The 17,744-nt window shown below is 41.0% G+C and overlaps 1 protein-coding gene across 4 annotated transcripts in view; it reads right to left on the bottom strand.

Moving 5' to 3' along the window:
* Nucleotides 1-17,744, bottom strand: part of LOC128694636 (palmitoyltransferase ZDHHC20-A) — a 294,832-nt gene that overhangs the window by 28,943 nt on the left and 248,145 nt on the right. For all 4 annotated transcript variants that reach the window (XM_070095949.1, XM_070095948.1, XM_070095952.1 and 1 more), the window contains one exon: nt 42-181. In XM_070095949.1, the coding sequence (XP_069952050.1) occupies nt 42-181 (140 nt within the window). The remainder of the gene's footprint in view (nt 1-41; nt 182-17,744) is intronic.

Here is a 17,744-nt window from a genome sequence, read left to right as displayed (position 1 = left end):
TAGCTCATCATTACAACATAAATTTTTTTTTTCTCACGAACCATGTGTGTGGCTGTTGGTGTATCCAGTACACATCAATTCATTTTCTTCTTCATCATCAGCCCAACGCTGACGAGCACCTAATAAATCATCTGTGTCTTCATCTACACAGCGTTGAGGGTAGGTAACTCCATCACCCAAACTGTAAAAACACATTAAATAATGATATTCAGTAATTAACTGGATTTTCTCTGAAATCACAAAATAAAAATTACATCAGTAAACCTGAAAAATAGGTGAACCATTCACATAATAGATCCAAAAGGTGTAATGCTGACAATGCAGAAAACACATTTTGCAGTACAGGGTTTAATTACTGTATTTCGCAGCTTATAAGATGCTCTGATGCATTAGTTACATCCCAATTTAGAAGGTAATAATCAGAAAAAAGTTAAGAGTGCCTAATACCAAGTAATATTCACTCCACTGAAACCTATGGTAATTTTACATGCAGAAATAAGGTTACGTTTGATTTATGGGTAGGTCAAAACATACAATAGGCCTGGTGCTCACCTGAACACCCCCAATGATCTCTCAATTTGAACTGGTGCAACAGTCACCGGTGGCTGAGTTGCTGCTGTGTGCACAACTCTATATAGTGAGGGGTCCCAGAGCGCATACTGATGCGTCTTTGTCAGTAACTATTGGTATAAGCAAAAATGGCTGCTTCAGCTGTTGTACCATAACATATGGTAAATATGATTATGATGCCTAGTAATAAAGTGAAAATACCCAGCATGTGCCAACAATAGCGTAGTATACGGTAGCATTATTTTAAAGTGCCTACCATCAATGACGCTGCTTTGTGACTTCGGTAGTTTAAGAAATAACAAAGGAAGGTGTTACTTTTAAGGAGGAATTTTGTTTTCTGTCAATATTCCAGTACAGTATCCATATTTCATAATTAGCTTGTCTCAAAATGTTATAAATTTACTGTAATTTTGAAACTGTGAAGGCTTACTCAGCCCTGTAACAACTTCAGTCAGTATTACTCAGGCTGGCTCCTCCTCAGGAAAATTAATGAATAGAAAAAGAAATAATAATTCACAAAGATAAACACTATTTATTAAATCAAACATAAAACAACAAAACACGAAAGGTATATCCTATTTGAAAGAAAAATGAAAAATGAAATGAATAAAATAACATTTGAACTCAACACTAATATCTACAATGGTGTCTGGTGTTGGTGACACTGTTGTTGAAACCGTAGCCGTTGCTGATGATATGGGGGAGGGGGGGGGCGCAGGTGTTGGTGACCATCCACTGGCTAGTTCTTCACAGTATACCAGTGAGTATTCTATCCCGAAGACAGGAAAGCAGGTTCTTTACCGCTGCAATGCTGTGGAGTTACGTCCTGCAATTTCATACAGGTGCACAGGTAGTTCAATACAAAATGGAGAAGTCTCTGGACATTAGTCCTTCTCCTGTTCTACTCGTTGATTGCCAGGTGACCCTCTCTGACATCCAAGCTGGAAAGATAGACAGGTTACCCACTGCTTAAATAATCACTCTTCATGGTAGTGTACAATATTCAAAAGACGTGGTGATTATTACAACAGTCAACCTAGAGCAAGACTGAAAGGACTAAGTTTATTATTGGTCAAAAGTGAAGCTTTCAACCAATAAATCCACTAGAATACAAGGCAGGCATGTACTTACAGTAGAGTTGGGAGCTGTGAGTCTAGTGATTTACTGTTTAACCAGAGCCCCACACGTCACCTTTCGGGGGGGGGGGAAGAGGAAGGGGAAGGGGAAGGGATAGCGGGAGCTAGACTGACCCTACCTTAACAAGCAGCCGGCAGTCAAACTATCAATTTCAGGGAGGGGGAGAAAAGGCGGGAAAAACGGGAGCTTGACTTACCCTACCTTAACTAGTAGCCGGCAGACAAACTATCAATTTCAGGGAGGGGGAGAAAAGGCGGGAAAAACGGGAGATTGACTTACCCTACCTTAACTAGTAGCCGGCAGTGAAACTACTGTTACTATATATATTCCCTCTACACCTATCTATTGAACTTTTCCCTCACACTCCCCCATACCAAGACTTATAGTCAAGGAGTATAAGAAGAATAGGCGAGGAAAAAGTTCTAACATGTTGAAGTCGCGTAAGGCAACAAATCTTCTACTGACTGTCACGACTTAACCAGTCAGAGAAATAATTGGATGAACCATTGATATACACAATATGGAACTTAAAAGCCTGGAGTGCCAATGTCCACCTCAAGAGGCGACTGTTGGTTCCCTTAAAAGTTTCTAGGTATATCAAAGGTTTGTGGTCCGTTTCTAAAATGAATTCTTTTCCCAACAAATAAAATTTAAGTTTGGAGATACCCCACACAAGGGCTAAACATTCCTTTTCTATTGTGGAGTATCTTGTTTCTGCGGGAAGGAGTTTCCGGCTTAGGAAGCATACAGGGAAGGGAGTACCATCATGGTATTGTAGTAACACCGCACCTAAGCCAGTATTGGAGGCATCAGTTCTCAAACAAAATGTTTTATTAATATCTGGAATCTTAAGTACAGGGTCTTTCGAAAAGATACTTTTAATCTCATTAAACTTTTCCCGAGCTACGTCGGAAAGTTCAAGAGGTTCCTTCACAGACTTTTTAAGGAAGTCCGATAAGATGCCTGTAAGATCAGCAAGATTCGGGATAAACCGTGCATAAAAATTTACAAAACCAAGAAAACTACGCATGAGTTTCTTGGTTTTGGGGAATTTAAATTCTAATAAAGCTTTGATCTTACTGGGGAGAGGCTGCAGAGAGTTATTAGAAAGTATCAGTCCAAGATATCTAATCTTGTTATACCCAAGGAAGCATTTCTTCGGCTTGGCAGTGAGGCCATGTGAGCGTAACCTACGCAAAACTGATGTTAATGTTTGGATATGTTCGCCCCACGTAGATGTCATTACGTAAATGTTATCAAAATAAACTGAAACATTTGGCATATTACCCAAGACCTTTCTCATCAGTCTCACGTAGGTAGCACAGGCAGTTACCAAACCGAAGGGCATAGTTCTATACTGCATCAGTCCTTGGTGTGTAGGAAAAGCGGTGTACTGCTTAGAAGAAGGATCTAACATTACTTGATGATATGCCTGCGCAATATCAATCTCTGAAAAGAAGGAAGCGTCATAAAATTTGTGTAGATAGCTATCTATTAAGGGCATAGGCTCAGCATCCCACCGAGTTATAGCATTAAGGCCTCTGAAGTCAATAGCAAGTCTATATGAATTATCCTCCTTCTTAACCATGACTACTGGTGAACAATATGAAGATACTGAAGGTTCAATGATCTTTAGTTTTAATAATTTGTCTACCTCTCGGTCAAATGCATCCCTAAGGTGAACTGGAACTGGGTATAATTTCCGTTTGATAGGATTGTCCGTCACTAATTCAATCTTATGGACTACCGTGGAGGTAACACCTGGAATATCTGTAAAGACGTCTGAAAAGTTACTCACACAACACATTGAAGTAGTTCATGTCTCTTATGGTCATCCAAAGATTCATTAATATTAATGGTGGTTGCGTCCGAGTGGTCAAGAGTCACCAAGTCATGTAGTTCTTCATCATAGTCTAAGTTAGAGGTGTCAATTACGCACACTTTACATTCTTCAGTTGTCTTATCAAGTTCGTGTGGAAAAACTAAGTCAAAGTTGTTAAGGCAGTTAACTGAATTTCTTCGGTAATATTTCTTAAGGATGTTGATATGATAAAGCTTAGGTTTCCCCTTGACTTCTATGAGGTAGTCAACTTTCCCACAAATTTTTAATACTTTATATGGACCTTTCCATGCTACTAATAATTTATTTGACTTGATAGGCAAAAGTACAAGAACTTCATCCCCTACGTTAAAACTTCTCCTCTGACTTTTGGAGTCAAAATAGGTTTTGTACTGGTCCATTGACAAGCTTAGGTTTTTCGAAACTATGTCAGAGGTCTCCTCAAGTTTGGATCTAAGGTCAAGGAGAAACTGGTAAGAAGACTGAACCTCAGCATTTACCTCCTCATTAGTCCATAAGTCATGAAGGATGGACAGTGGACCTCTGGCCTGTCTACCATAGAGAAGTTCAAAAGGTGAAAACCCCAAAGAGTCACTGGGAACTTCCCTCATGGCAAACAAAGCACAGGGTAGGTAACGATGCCACTCCTTAGGTTTAAGGAAGCAAAGTTTCCTTAAAATGGACTTGAGAATCGAATGCTGGCGCTCAATCCTCCCATTACAGCTGGGATGATAGGGTGTGGTGAAGAGAGGCTTCACTCCCAGAAGTTGGTATAGATGTTGCATTAAGTCAGATGTGAATTGTGTCCCACGGTCAGGCAAAATTTCTCTAGGGATGCCCACTCTGGAGAAGATGGACAAAAGGGCTTCAGCCACCTCTGTAGTAGTTATGGTCTTTAAGGGTATGGCTTCAGGGAAACTCGAAGCATAATCAACCAATGTTAATATATATCTATGTCCCCCAGATGAAAGTGGAGATAAAGGACCAACGATGTCAATAGCTACTCTTTCAAATGGTACCGTAAAGATAGGCATTTTGACCATAGGTACTCGCCTTGTACCTCGGGAGGATGACAGTTGGCAAACTTTACACGATCTACAATAAGTAGTGACATCTGAGGACATTTTAGGCCAAAAATAGGTTTCCCTAATTTTATTTAAGGTTTTACGATGCGAGAAATGTCCGGCCACTGGCAGGTCATGAGCCATTTTAAGAACAGTCTCTCTGCAATGACTTGGAACAACTAAGATGGAATAGTCTGTCTCATCTGAATTTAATTTGAATACTGACTTGTACAAGATACCTTTTATGTATTCAAATTTATATGAAAAGTTTTTCCTTTGGATAACTTGATTTTGTTTAGCGGCATTATGGCAATTCTGAAGAGAAGGGCAATTACGTTGTAACTTGACAAAGGAGTCCTTCGATATATCTAAAGGCTTAAAGTCAGGGAAAATCAAAGGATGGACAGTATGAGAAGCCTGGGCTTTGGTCTGAGCCCTAGTCAAGACATTTATGGTATCGGAGGTGATATCTTCACTTTCATCTAACAAGGGAACTTGTGATCCTACTTCCTTGCTTTCTAGAGTAGCATCACTGGTTTTTAATCCCACATGAATCTCACGAGACATTGTCTCATCTGAACTTTCGAGCGGCTTCTCTGACTCTACAGGAAGAGGATCTGAAACACTTATGTCCATCTTTGGTGCTGACAGGTCAAGCTCAGAAGGAAGAATGGCACCTTTTACATTACCTATTAGTACGGAGCATGAAGTGATGGGAGCTAGTACGGCTTCAGACCAACCTGTGAACCATTTAGACCTAATGTAACAACGGATGGTAGGAAAAGTGTCTGTACGGCCCAAGTAGTCTGAAAGTATAGCAGAGGAATGAGTTTCTTTAAGATTAGGGAACAGCTTATCAGAAATGACTATACATGTGCATCCAGTGTCTCGTAAAATGGTAGATACATTAAGTCCATTAACTGTTCCTGAACAGAAGGGTGCTTGGTCATTACAGTCTTTAAAACATCTTCCAACTTTTTGGACCTTCTTAGAAGGACAATCTGGACATTTATGTCCCTTAACACCACACAAATGACAAACAGGAATAAAAGAGGTCACTTTACTTTCCACTAGAGGCTTTGATTTCTTAAGGTCTGATGAACCCTTGCCCTTAGGGTTCGATCCCTTTAGGTCTTTATAGGAATTGTGAGCCTCAGCATACAGGTCAGCAGCCTCAGCAACTTCCTCAGCTTTAATCAGGTTACGTTCTCTAATGAATGTTCGTATCTGGTGAGGAAGAGCTGTCAGGAACTGGTCAGCAACCATGAAGTCTCGAAGAGATTCATAACTATGATCAATTCCTGAACTCTCTATCCAAAAGTCGAACAAACGAAAGAGTGTTACATGTAACTGTTGAAAGTTCTGGCCAGCCTGTAAGGTGGTATACTTGAAATCTTTCCTGTAAGAATTAGTGGTTTTTTGATATGCTTTAAGGATTGCCTTCTTTAGTAGGTTATAATTACATATGATATCCTGTGACAAAGTTGCATAGATATTCAAGGCTGTACCAGAAAATAACATTCCTAACCTGGTAGCCCAGGTGTCAGCAGGCCATTCACAGAGGGTAGCGGTATTTTCAAACCTGATAATGTATGAAGTTATGTCTTCCCCCTCTGTGAAGGGAGGTAAATTAGGTGTTGGAATATGTGCACTGACTGCACGTTGTTCCATTACTCCTTCCTCTAATTGTTGTTGTGTAAAAGTTAACTTTTTATTCTCTAATTCAAGGCGAGATTTTTCAACTTCTCTATCCCTTGCTCTTTCCTCAAGTTCTCTTAATTTAACCTGTTCTTCACGTACTCTAGCTCTTTCCTCACGATCAAGTCTATCACGCTCTTTTTGGTCTTCTCGCTCTCTTTCTAACTGTCTTTCTCGGATTTCTCTCTCAATTCTCTCTTTCTCCTTTTTCTCTTCTCTTTCGATTCTCTCTCTCTCCTTTTCTTCTTCTCTTTCCCTTTCTAACTGTCTTTCTTCTCTCTCAATTCTCTCTCTTTCAAGTCTTTCCTGGATCTTAGCACTAATGAAAGATTCTAAATTTTTCCCTGTTATTCCTAACTTACTTCCAGCATTCATCCAAAACTGGTATTCATCCATACTTGCAAGAATAACTTAAACTATCAGGGGAAATGAAACGGGTATTAAAGAAAACGGAGGGTTCAATTCCTGCTCCGCTCAAACTGTAAATAAACCAGAGGGCTCGATCCCTGCTTCAATTAAACAATATGTATTAACGAAAACGAAGGGTTCTATGCCGGCTCTGAGCAAACAGTAAGTAGAATGGGGTCCCTTGACCATCCAATCTTCTCACCAACAAATCAAGAGTGTCCTATGACAGTTCCCTTGATACAATAAAGAGCTCAATGAAACAAGTTGTCACTGGAAAATCTCGGGTCCCTAGAGTCTAATCCTCCAAAGTGTTTCAAGCTCCAAAAAGGTGGCAGAATTAAATATTATATCCTGCCTGACTTGACTTACAATAAATTGAGACTATAACAATCACCAAATCTTTCAAATACCTGTACTGTAGTCCTACCATAGAGAATGATTACTCATGGCTGGTGGTAACTGTCTGTGGTATGCGGCGTTGAAGTTCCAATGGTAGATTCGAGATGGAGTTGAATCTTGATTCAGTAGCGTTAATCCTGGCAAGGTCGCCACTTGTGAAGGCTTACTCAGCCCTGTAACAACTTCAGTCAGTATTACTCAGGCTGGCTCCTCCTCAGGAAAATTAATGAATAGAAAAAGAAATAATAATTCACAAAGATAAACACTATTTATTAAATCAAACATAAAACAACAAAACATGAAAGGTATATCCTATTTGAAAGAAAAATGAAAAATGAAATGAATAAAATAACATTTGAACTCAACACTAATATCTACAATGGTGTCTGGTGTTGGTGACACTGTTGTTGAAACCGTAGCCGTTGCTGATGATAAGGGGGGCGGGGTCGCAGGTGTTGGTGACCATCCACTGGCTAGTTCTTCACAGTATACCAGTGAGTATTCTATCCTGAAGACAGGAAAGCAGGTTCTTTACCGCTGCAATGCTGTGGAGTTACGTTCTGCAATTTCATACAGGTGCACAGGTAGTTCAATACAAAATGGAGAAGTCTCTGGACATTAGTCCTTCTCCTGTTCTACTCGTTGATTGCCAGGTGACCCTCTCTGACATCCAAGCTGGAAAGATAGACAGGTTACCCACTGCTTAAATAATCACTCTTCATGGTAGTGTACAATATTCAAAAGACGTGGTGATTATTACAACAGTCAACCTAGAGCAAGACTGAAAGGACTAAGTTTATTATTGGTCAAAAGTGAAGCTTTCAACCAATAAATCCACTAGAATACAAGGCAGGCATGTACTTACAGTAGAGTTGGGAGCTGTGAGTCTAGTGATTTACTGTTTAACCAGAGCCCCACACGTCACCTTTCGGGGGGGGGGGAGAGGAAGGGGAAGGGATAGCGGGAGCTAGACTGACCCTACCTTAACAAGCAGCCGGCAGTCAAACTATCAATTTCAGGGAGGGGGAGAAAAGGCGGGAAAAACGGGAGCTTGACTTACCCTACCTTAACTAGTAGCCGGTAGACAAACTATCAATTTCAGGGAGGGGGAGAAAAGGCGGGAAAAACGGGAGATTGACTTACCCTACCTTAACTAGTAGCCGGCAGTGAAACTACTGTTACTATATATATTCCCTCTACACCTATCTATTGAACTTTTCCCTCACAGAAACACTGGACTTGCTTTTGTTTCAATGACTCGGCATCGGATGTAACTGGCAGAGCTACAGCCCAACCCACACCCCAAACTCATAGCTCCTGTCACTGACCTTCAGTTTATAGAATGCAGAGTGGTTTCTGGAAACATTTTATGGAAAAAAAAAGTGCATCTAATAAGCTGTGAAGTACAGTAGACTAACATTTCATACTACACTAAGTGAAATGACCCAGTAAAAGCTAGTTATGCAAATGTCTGTCCTTTCATTCATACGATGAATATACAGTGGTACCTCGGGATACGAACAGCTCGAACAATTACGTAAGTGCTTTTGTAAGTGTATTTTTGGGGGGTCTGAAATGGATTAATCTAATTTACATTATTCCTTATGGGAACAAATTCATTCAGTACCGACACTCAAACAACCTTCTGGAACACATTAAGTTCATATCCCGAGATACCACTGTATATATAAAAAAAATTACACCTACTGTCTGCCTCCAAGACAATGTACCTCCAAATAATTAAACATTCATCAGCATTCACTGAACAGTTGTCTTGCCAGAAGTGTGATGGCATCGCAATTCAAAACGACCCTCTCATCTTAACTGCAACCACCCTACCCACCCCTCCCACCTCCATGACTTTAAGCCAGCTAGCTGGTTTCTTTGAATCCCTTTATAAATGGTACCTTGTTCACATTCCCACAGTATGGTGAACCCTAAAAACAACTTGCCTCGGCTCACCCTGACCCACAAAAAAAAGCACAAAAGAAACAAATCCAGAAATACACAGACAAATACACACAAACACAGACAAATGCAGTCAAACACACAGACAAAGACAAACTCACAAACATAACGAAACACACACAACAAAAAAAGCTGTGACTTGACCCCTGCAACCAAGAATAGGCAAGTACACATACCAAATATACATACTCCCCCCCCCCAAAAAAATACAAATACATACACAATAAGTAGCTGAGCACTTTAAAAAGAGTGGATTCATAAATAATCACCAGCATGTTTTTGAGATAGAAAAACAAGGTAACGAAAGGCAGAAAGAAGGTGAAAGGAGACAGGAGGAGAGGGAGGAGAGGGGGGAGAGAGGGGAAGAGGGAGAGAGAGGGGGAAGAGAGAGAAAGAGAAAGTGAGAGAGAGAAAAGAGAGAAGAAAAACAAGTGAGAAGAGAACGAAGTTGGGGAGGGAAACAATATGAGAGAGAGAGAGAGAGAGAGAGAGAGAGAGAGAGAGAGAGAGGGAGAGAGAGAGAGAGAGAGAGAGAGAGGGAGGGAGAGAGAGGGAGAGAGAGAGGGAGAGAGAGAGGGAGAGAGAGAGAGAGAGAGAGAGGGAGAGAGAGAGAGAGAGAGAGAGAGCGAGAGAGAGAGAGAGAGAGAGAGAGAGAGAGAGAGAGAGAGAGAGAGAGCAAATGAGCTGATGTAGGTAACAGCTCTTAGCTTGCCAATAAAGTTATGAATCCTTAACCTGTAAATAGCTGTCAATAAAGCTAGGGATCCTTAACCTTGTCAAACCCTGTGTAAAAAAAAAAAAAAGAGAGGGAGAGAGAGAGAGGGAGAAAGAGAGAAATGAGTGGAGTGCATATTTCTGGACTGCAAAAAATGCGTTCAATACAGTACCCCACAAGAGACTGGAACAAAAACTAGAGTAGCAGACAGGAAGGAAGGCATGAATTACAGGGTAAAGCACTATAGTGAATCATGGAATACTTAACAGGAAGGAAGCAGCGAGTTACTGTCAGGGAGGAGGTGTCGGAATGGACAAATGTGATGAGTATTGTTTTTCTCACTATATGAACAACCTGACAGGAAATCAAGTCAAAAGTGTCCCTTAAGAGTGGCCAGGAAGTGGAAGAACCTACAAAGCAAAGTGGTAGAGGAAGAATTCATGCATAGCTTTAAGAATAGGCATGACAGGGCTCATGCAGCAAAGTGTGTAAACTCAGAAGAGGCCAGCAGTGAGGCAGGACCAGGAGCTGAAACTCAACCCCTGCAACCACAATTAAGTGAATGTAAAAACATACCTATGTATATACAAACATGTGTTCATAAGCACACACGCACGCACGCACACACACACACACACACACACACACACACACGTACGTCACCGGAGGCACACATCAACCAAATAACTGCTGCAGCATACGGGCGCCTGGCAAACCTGAGAATAGCATTCCGATACCTTAATAAAGAATCGTTCAACACTGCACTTTGTATGTTAGGCCCATACTGGAGTATGCAGCACCAGTCTGGAACCCACACCTGGTCAAGCACATCAAGAAGTTAGAGAAAGTACAAAGGTTTGCAACAAGGCTAGTCCCAGAGCTCAGGGGAATGTCATACGAGGAATGGTTGAGGGAAATCGGACTGACGACACTGGAGGACAGAAGGGTCAGGGGAGACATGATAACGACATACAAGATACTGCGGGGAATAGACAAGGTGGACAGAGATAGGATGTTCCAGAGAGGGGACACAGAAACAAGGGGTCACAACTGGAAGCTGAAGACTCAGACGAGTCACAGGGACGTTAGGAAGTATTTCTTCAGTCATAGAGTCGTCAGGAAGTGGAATAGCCTTGCAAGTGAAGTAGTGGAGGCAGGAACCATACATAGTTTTAAGAAGAGGTATGACAAAGCTCAGGAAGCAGAGAGGGAGAGGACCTAGTAGCGATCTGTGAAGAGGCGGGGCCAGGAGCTGAGTCTCGACCCCTGCAACCACAATTAGGTGAGTACAATTAGGTGAGTACACACACACACACACACAAGGTAAAAGAGTGGAATGGGTAGACTGCATTTTCTTGGACTGTGGAAGGCTTTTAACCCTTTGACTGTTTCGATCATATATATACGTCTTACGCACCACTGTTTCTGACGTATTTATACGCGTAAATTCTAGTGGCTTCAAATCAAACGGGAGAAAGCTGGTAGGCCCACATGTGAGAGAATGGGTCTGTGTGGCCAGTGTGCACCACATAAAAAAAATCCTGCAGCAGCAGTGCGTAATGAGAAAAAAAAAACTGACCGTTTTTTTTTTGGATTAAAATGCTGACTTTGAGGTGTATTTTTGGATAGTATTTATCGTTGTATTCTCGTTTTCATGGTCTCAGGTGATAAAATGGAAAACATATTACAGACGTAGAGATGATTTTGAGTACTTTCACGATGAAAACAACCTTGAAATTGAGCTCTAAGTAGCAGAAATGTTCGATTTTTACCAATGTTCAAGAGTAAGCAAGTCACACCACATGTCCAATACACGTCAAAAGGGGAGTCTAATATTCTTTCACTAGTGCACTGATATTATTTATACCATTTTTACAATAATGCAGTAGTCTGCATAACAGTAAATTTTGTATTTTTTTGTATGAATAAAAAATCAAAATAGAAAGCAATAGTAATATAAGAGGGGCCTAGAGATGTGACTAATGAACAGAGGATATGTTATTTTAGTGCCAAAAATGTCTACATTGTTTATTCTGGGCCCTATTTTGAAATTGGCATTTTTTTAATTTGCATGAAATTGGCCAAATTGCCAATTTCTGACCACTTTATTGGGTAATTCAGATCGGTAAATGAGCAGTTTCTTGTACTAAACTGATAGACAAAATGGAGTTCTAAAGAAATAGCTATGAGTTTGGTCAACTGGAACAAAGGAATTGGCCAAAAACAGGGCTCAAAGTCGGCAAAATCGCCAATGCGTATATGTCGCTGAGACCGCTAACTTCGCGGGAGCATAATTCCGTGAGTTTTCAACCAAATTTTGTACTTTTGGTGTCATTACCATTGGGAAAAGATTCTCTATCATTTCATAAATAAAAATAATTTTTTTTTCTAAAAATTTAGCGACATAGAATGACGGTTTCAGAAAGGGGGCCTGCGACAGTCAAAGGGTTAACATACTATTGCACAAGATCTTGAGTGAGACAAAACCTAAAGGAACAAGCAGGAATAGCAGGGAAGGCACTATAATGGATCAAGGAGCACCTAACAGAAAGGACACGAGTGATTGTCTAAGAAGTGATTTGAGAATGAGTATATGTGATAAGTGGGATTCCACAAGGATAATACTAGAACCACTGAATTTCTTGCCTATGTGAATGACACGGCAGAAGGGATAGTCAGAGATATCCCTGCTCACACATGCGAAACTAATGAGTAAAATACAACCAGATGAAGACCTGGAATGGTTACGAATATGGTAAGGATGCAGTCTGGTCTGACGTGTGACTACTGTAATTTAACCCCAGCTTGGGGAAGGGCAAAGAAGACGTAGACAGAGTACAAGCTCAGGGGACTAAGGTTACAAACCTCAATCAAGGAGGATGACCTTGGGGTGAACATTGTTGTACCAAGCATACTGCCAGAGGTGCACATCAACTGAATAACTGCTACAAAATGCAAACCTAAGACTAGTTTTCAGAAATCTAAGTAATGTGTCATTCATGCCACTGTTTATGGTGTACATCAGGCCCATATGGTATATGCAGCCCACACCTTGTAATGTCAAGAAATTTGAGAAAGTGCAGAGGTTTGCAACAAGCCTATTCCTGAATCAAAGGGGTATGTCCTTGTCCTATAAGGAGAGGCTGCAGGAACTCAACCTGATGACACTAGAGGAAAGGAAGACTATGGATGATATAATAACAATGTATGAAATACTGAGAGGAACTGATAGGGGTGGACAGGGACATATTGTTTGAAAAACAAGAAACAGGAATACAAGGGCACAGATGAAAATTGATAACACAGACAAGCCACAGGGATGTTAAAAAATATTTCTTCAGTCTTAGAGTAGTAAAGTAGTGGAACAACCTGGCAAATGAAGTGGTAAAGGCAGGATCCATACAAAGCTTTAAGAAGAGGAATGAACTTAGTAGCAATCAGCAAAGAGGCAGACAGGGTCAGGATCTGAGACTCAACAACTGCAACCACATATGTACTCCAACAGACACAACCTGATGGATGCTCAAGCCCCTACCATTTAAAAACCTTCACACTCTTCCTCCATTATTACTACTGTATATTATAATAATTCTAAGGAAGCACTTAACCCTTAAATTGTCCAAACATAGATCTACGTTTATGCGCGTAGCGCTCCAACCTTGATTTTCTCCATTTTAAAGCATGTAAAAAAAAATAGATCTATGTTCAGAGTGCTACGTGAGCGAACGTAAATCAACGTTTGGAGAGTTTAGGGGTTAATCCATAGTGGTCATTCAGAACCTATGGAATGACAGGTAGGTCCAATTCGACAGCCCTTTGCTAGCATCTAGGAGCCTCATTTGAGGCTTCCCCCCTCCCTCCCTCTCTATTTCATCACAGATTTAGCTCTATCTCTTCTTTCCACCCCTGATCTATACACCCTCTTGATCATCTTATTCTGCTCCACCCTTCCCAACTGCCCAAACCATCTGAACAACCCCTCCTCCTCCCTCTGAATTGCTGCACTGTATATCTTTTGTGCAGCATTTAAAAAGTGAAATACTTTTCTCGCATACTGAGGCTCACTGCAACAGTAGTTCACATGACGTGCACATTTCTTCATTTTACATAAAATATCTCAATCTAAAACTTCTAGGTGAATATGAATAAGAAGTATGTCTCATGTTCAGCAGACAGAGGATCAAACCTCCACCACTTCTTGAGATGAATGACCCACATGGGTTTAGCACTTAACATGATTTAATTAAAATATCTCAGTCTAAAACTACAGTATAGTGTACATCCATCAATGATAAATTGGTAATTGAACCATTATTCCCATTCCCCAATATTATCTCCAAGAATTACTGTACAAGAATTTACATGGAATAAAAAAGTTTGAGCTTTAGAATATGGTCAGCAAAAATTTACAGCTAATCTTTACTGTTAACTGTTATGGAAATTCACAAATAAAAAAAAACTGATCAAATACAGTACTTTTAACGTATGGCTTTAGTACAGATGACTACATAAAATAGCTGGCTTTAAGGGATTTAAAAGAGGAAGGTGAAAGCATAAGCTACAACATATAACATAAGTGTAACAAGTGTTTTTCATTTCAGTAGTAATGAACACATCAACTCTTGTACAATAAATAATGAATACTGTAATGTTTATGAAACAATAGTATATATCAGAGGGATTTTTCTGTGACAAATTTATACACAAATCTGAAGGTGGGTTCTGAATTTTGTACCACTGTATACTGTAATAAGAGAAGTTTACTTGACATACTTCTAGTATCAACATTTATATTTTATTTTTGTCTATTTCCACAACCTCTGTTTATACTTTATTAATAAATGTAAAAACTGATAAACTGTTGGAGTTTTTGAAATGTAAACAATCAAATGTTACTGAGCATACACTTTTTTTTTTTTTTAACAAGTTGGCCATCTCCCACCAAGGCAGGGTGACCCAAAAAGAAAGAAAATCCCCAAAAAGAAAATACTTTCATCATCATTTAACACTTTCACCTCACTCACACATAATCACTGTTTTTGCAGAGGTGCTCAGAACACAACAGTTCAGAAGCATACATGTATAAAGATACACAACATTTCCCTCCAAACTGCTAATATCCCGAACCCCTCCTTTAGAGTGCAGGCATTGTACTTCCCATTTCCAGGACTCAAGTGCAGCTATACAAAAATAACCGGTTTCCCTGAATCCCTTCACTAAAACCGGTAATTTTTGTATAGCTGGACTTGAGTCCTGGAAATGGGAAGTACAATGCCTGCACTCTAAAGGAGGGGTTCGGGATATTAGCAGTTTGGAGGGATATGTTGTGTATCTTTATACATATATGCTTCTAAACTGTTGTGTTCTGAGCACCTCTGCAAAAACAGTGATTATGTGTTAGTGAGGTGAAAGTGTTGAATGATGAAAGTATTTTCTTTTTGGGGATACACATACTGTAAATATTACTGTACACAAAAGATGTTCTTTATCACTTTTATATACAGTACTGAACTGTGCAATTACACACATCAATAACATTTTTTGGTGCATGCAAGTTACCTCCAAATTAACAATGCAAAATTGAAGATAAACTCTAGATGACATTCCAGTCCCTCCAGGACCATCATCAATAGTTCAAGACTAACCAAAATGCCATCTCATGTTCATCACCAATTTGTGAGTTAGTTGTGATCTGCACCAAACACTGTACTGTAAATGATATATATTATATCCAAATCCCAATGATGCTACAAAGCATTATTCTTTAATTCACTAATGACAATAGAACTCATGTGCTCTTTAGATGTTATATGTATGCTGTATTAACATCAAAAAAGGTATTTTGTATACAGTAGACCCTCGACCAACGATGGCATCGTATAACATTAAATCCGACTAGTGATACATTTTAACGCAAAAATTTTGCCTCGACTAGTGCTAAAAAGCTCGACCAATGCGATTCGTTCCATTCGAGACGCGTCCACATGTGGCCCGAGCGTGCCTCACCTGTCCCGTTGGTGCCAGTGTTTACAAGCCAGCCACCACGGTCGCATCCATTATTATTATAATCAAAAAGAAGCGCTAAGCCACAAGGGCTATACAGCGCTGCAGGGCAGGAAGGAAGCGAGGGCATCAGGTGGCAAAAGGGAGGTGGATGAGTAATACGTTACGGATAACAGCGGAGCAGTGGATGGTGAAAGGGTAAAGGGCAGCAAGAGACTGAGCTAGAAAGGGCTGAGGGGAGTGCGTAAGGTATCATCATCAGAGTTTGTGGAGTAAATCAGTCGTTGTCAAGAAGTCAATGAGAGAGTCAGGATTAAAGGAGGGTCCATCAGCAAGAAGGGAAGGTAAAGAGAGAGTAGTAGAACGAAGACGGCGTTGGAGGTAAATTCTGCGTGCTCGTTGATAGAGAGGGCAGTCTAACAGAATGTGGCTAATCGATACTGGAACTTGACACTGCTCATAGAGAGGTACAGGGTGCCTCTACATGAGATACCCGTGAGTAAGACGAGTGTGGCCAATGCGAAGACGGGAGAGAGTGGTCTCCCAACCACGGCACTGATGACAAGAAGACGGCCAGTAACCTATGCTCGGTTTAATAGAATGAAGTTTGTTACCAAGCAGAGTTGACCAACGTTGTTGCCAACGGGCACGAAGGTGGGCAGCTATTGTAGCAAAATAGTCCAGAAATGGAACACCTCTATAGGAAATTGGTAGGTCATGTACTGCTGACCGCGCAGCAGTGTCTGCCTGTTCATTGCCTGTACGTCGACATGACCAGGGACCCAACAAAAAATAATATCTTTATGCTTCGTAGAGATACGGCATAGCCAAAGTTGGATACGGAGAACTAGGGGGTGAGATGTATCAAATTTTCGTATAGCCTGTAGAGCACTAAGGGAGTCTGAGACTACCACAAATGATGACACAGGCATAGATGCGATACGAATAAGTGCTGCAAGAATGGCATACAGTTCAGCAGTAAAAATGCTAGCCGAAGATAGTAAATGCCCCCGCACGACGCTGTCCAGAAACACTGCTGCGAATCCGACGCCGTCTGAAGACTTACAGCCATCTGTGTACACAGCGGTGGCATGAGAATGGGAGTGGAAGTGATCAAGAAAAAGAGAGCGGGAAGCCACCGTAGGCAGTTGAGCTTTCGAGCAAGGGAGTGAGAAAGAACAGACCCGAACAGCTGGAACTTCCCAGGGGGGTAGGGAAAAGTGAGATGCTACATGAACATATAAAGGTGGTAACTGAAGGGAAGACAAGAGTGAATGTAGGCGAAGAGAAAAGGGACGGAGCAAACAGGGGCGGCGAACGAATAAAGAATGTCTACTAATATCGGTGACCATTCTATAAATGGAAGGATTGTGGAGATTGTGAGAGCGTACATAGTAGCGAAGGCAATGGGCATCACGGCGATCAGACAAGGATGGAACATTCGCTTCTGCATAGAGGCTCTCAACAGGGGAAGAGCGAAAAGCACCAAGGCACAAACGTAATCCTTGGTGATGGATAGAGTTAAGGCTAGAGAGAGTAGCAGGAGAGGCCGCGGAATAAATCTGGTCACCATAATCGAGTTTCGATAAAACGAGGGCTGAATGTAGGCGAAGCAGAGTTCGACGATCAGCTCCCCAGGAAAGATGAGCAAGGGTTTTAAGAAGGTTTAGCCGGCTGTGACAAGTTGCCTTCAGAGAGGTAATGTGAGGTTTCCAGGATAACCTACGGTCAAAGAGAAGGCCTAGAAACCTGACTGTATCACGTTCGGGGATACGGGAGCCATAGAGATACAAAGGATGATCGGAGATAACAGAGCGTCTAGTGAAAGTAATTTGGTGAGTTTTGGTACTTGAAAATTTAAACCCATGCGTGGTGGCCCAAGTGGAAACACGGTCGACCACATGCTGGAGAGAAACTGCAATAAGATGACAGTCAGCGCCTG

This window comes from Cherax quadricarinatus, chromosome 51 (genome assembly GCF_038502225.1).
Source record: "Cherax quadricarinatus isolate ZL_2023a chromosome 51, ASM3850222v1, whole genome shotgun sequence".
In the NCBI taxonomy this organism is placed as follows: Eukaryota; Metazoa; Arthropoda; class Malacostraca; order Decapoda; family Parastacidae; genus Cherax; species Cherax quadricarinatus.
Note: the sequence above shows the minus strand (reverse complement) of the source record. Positions and strands in the feature narration are given on the sequence as shown.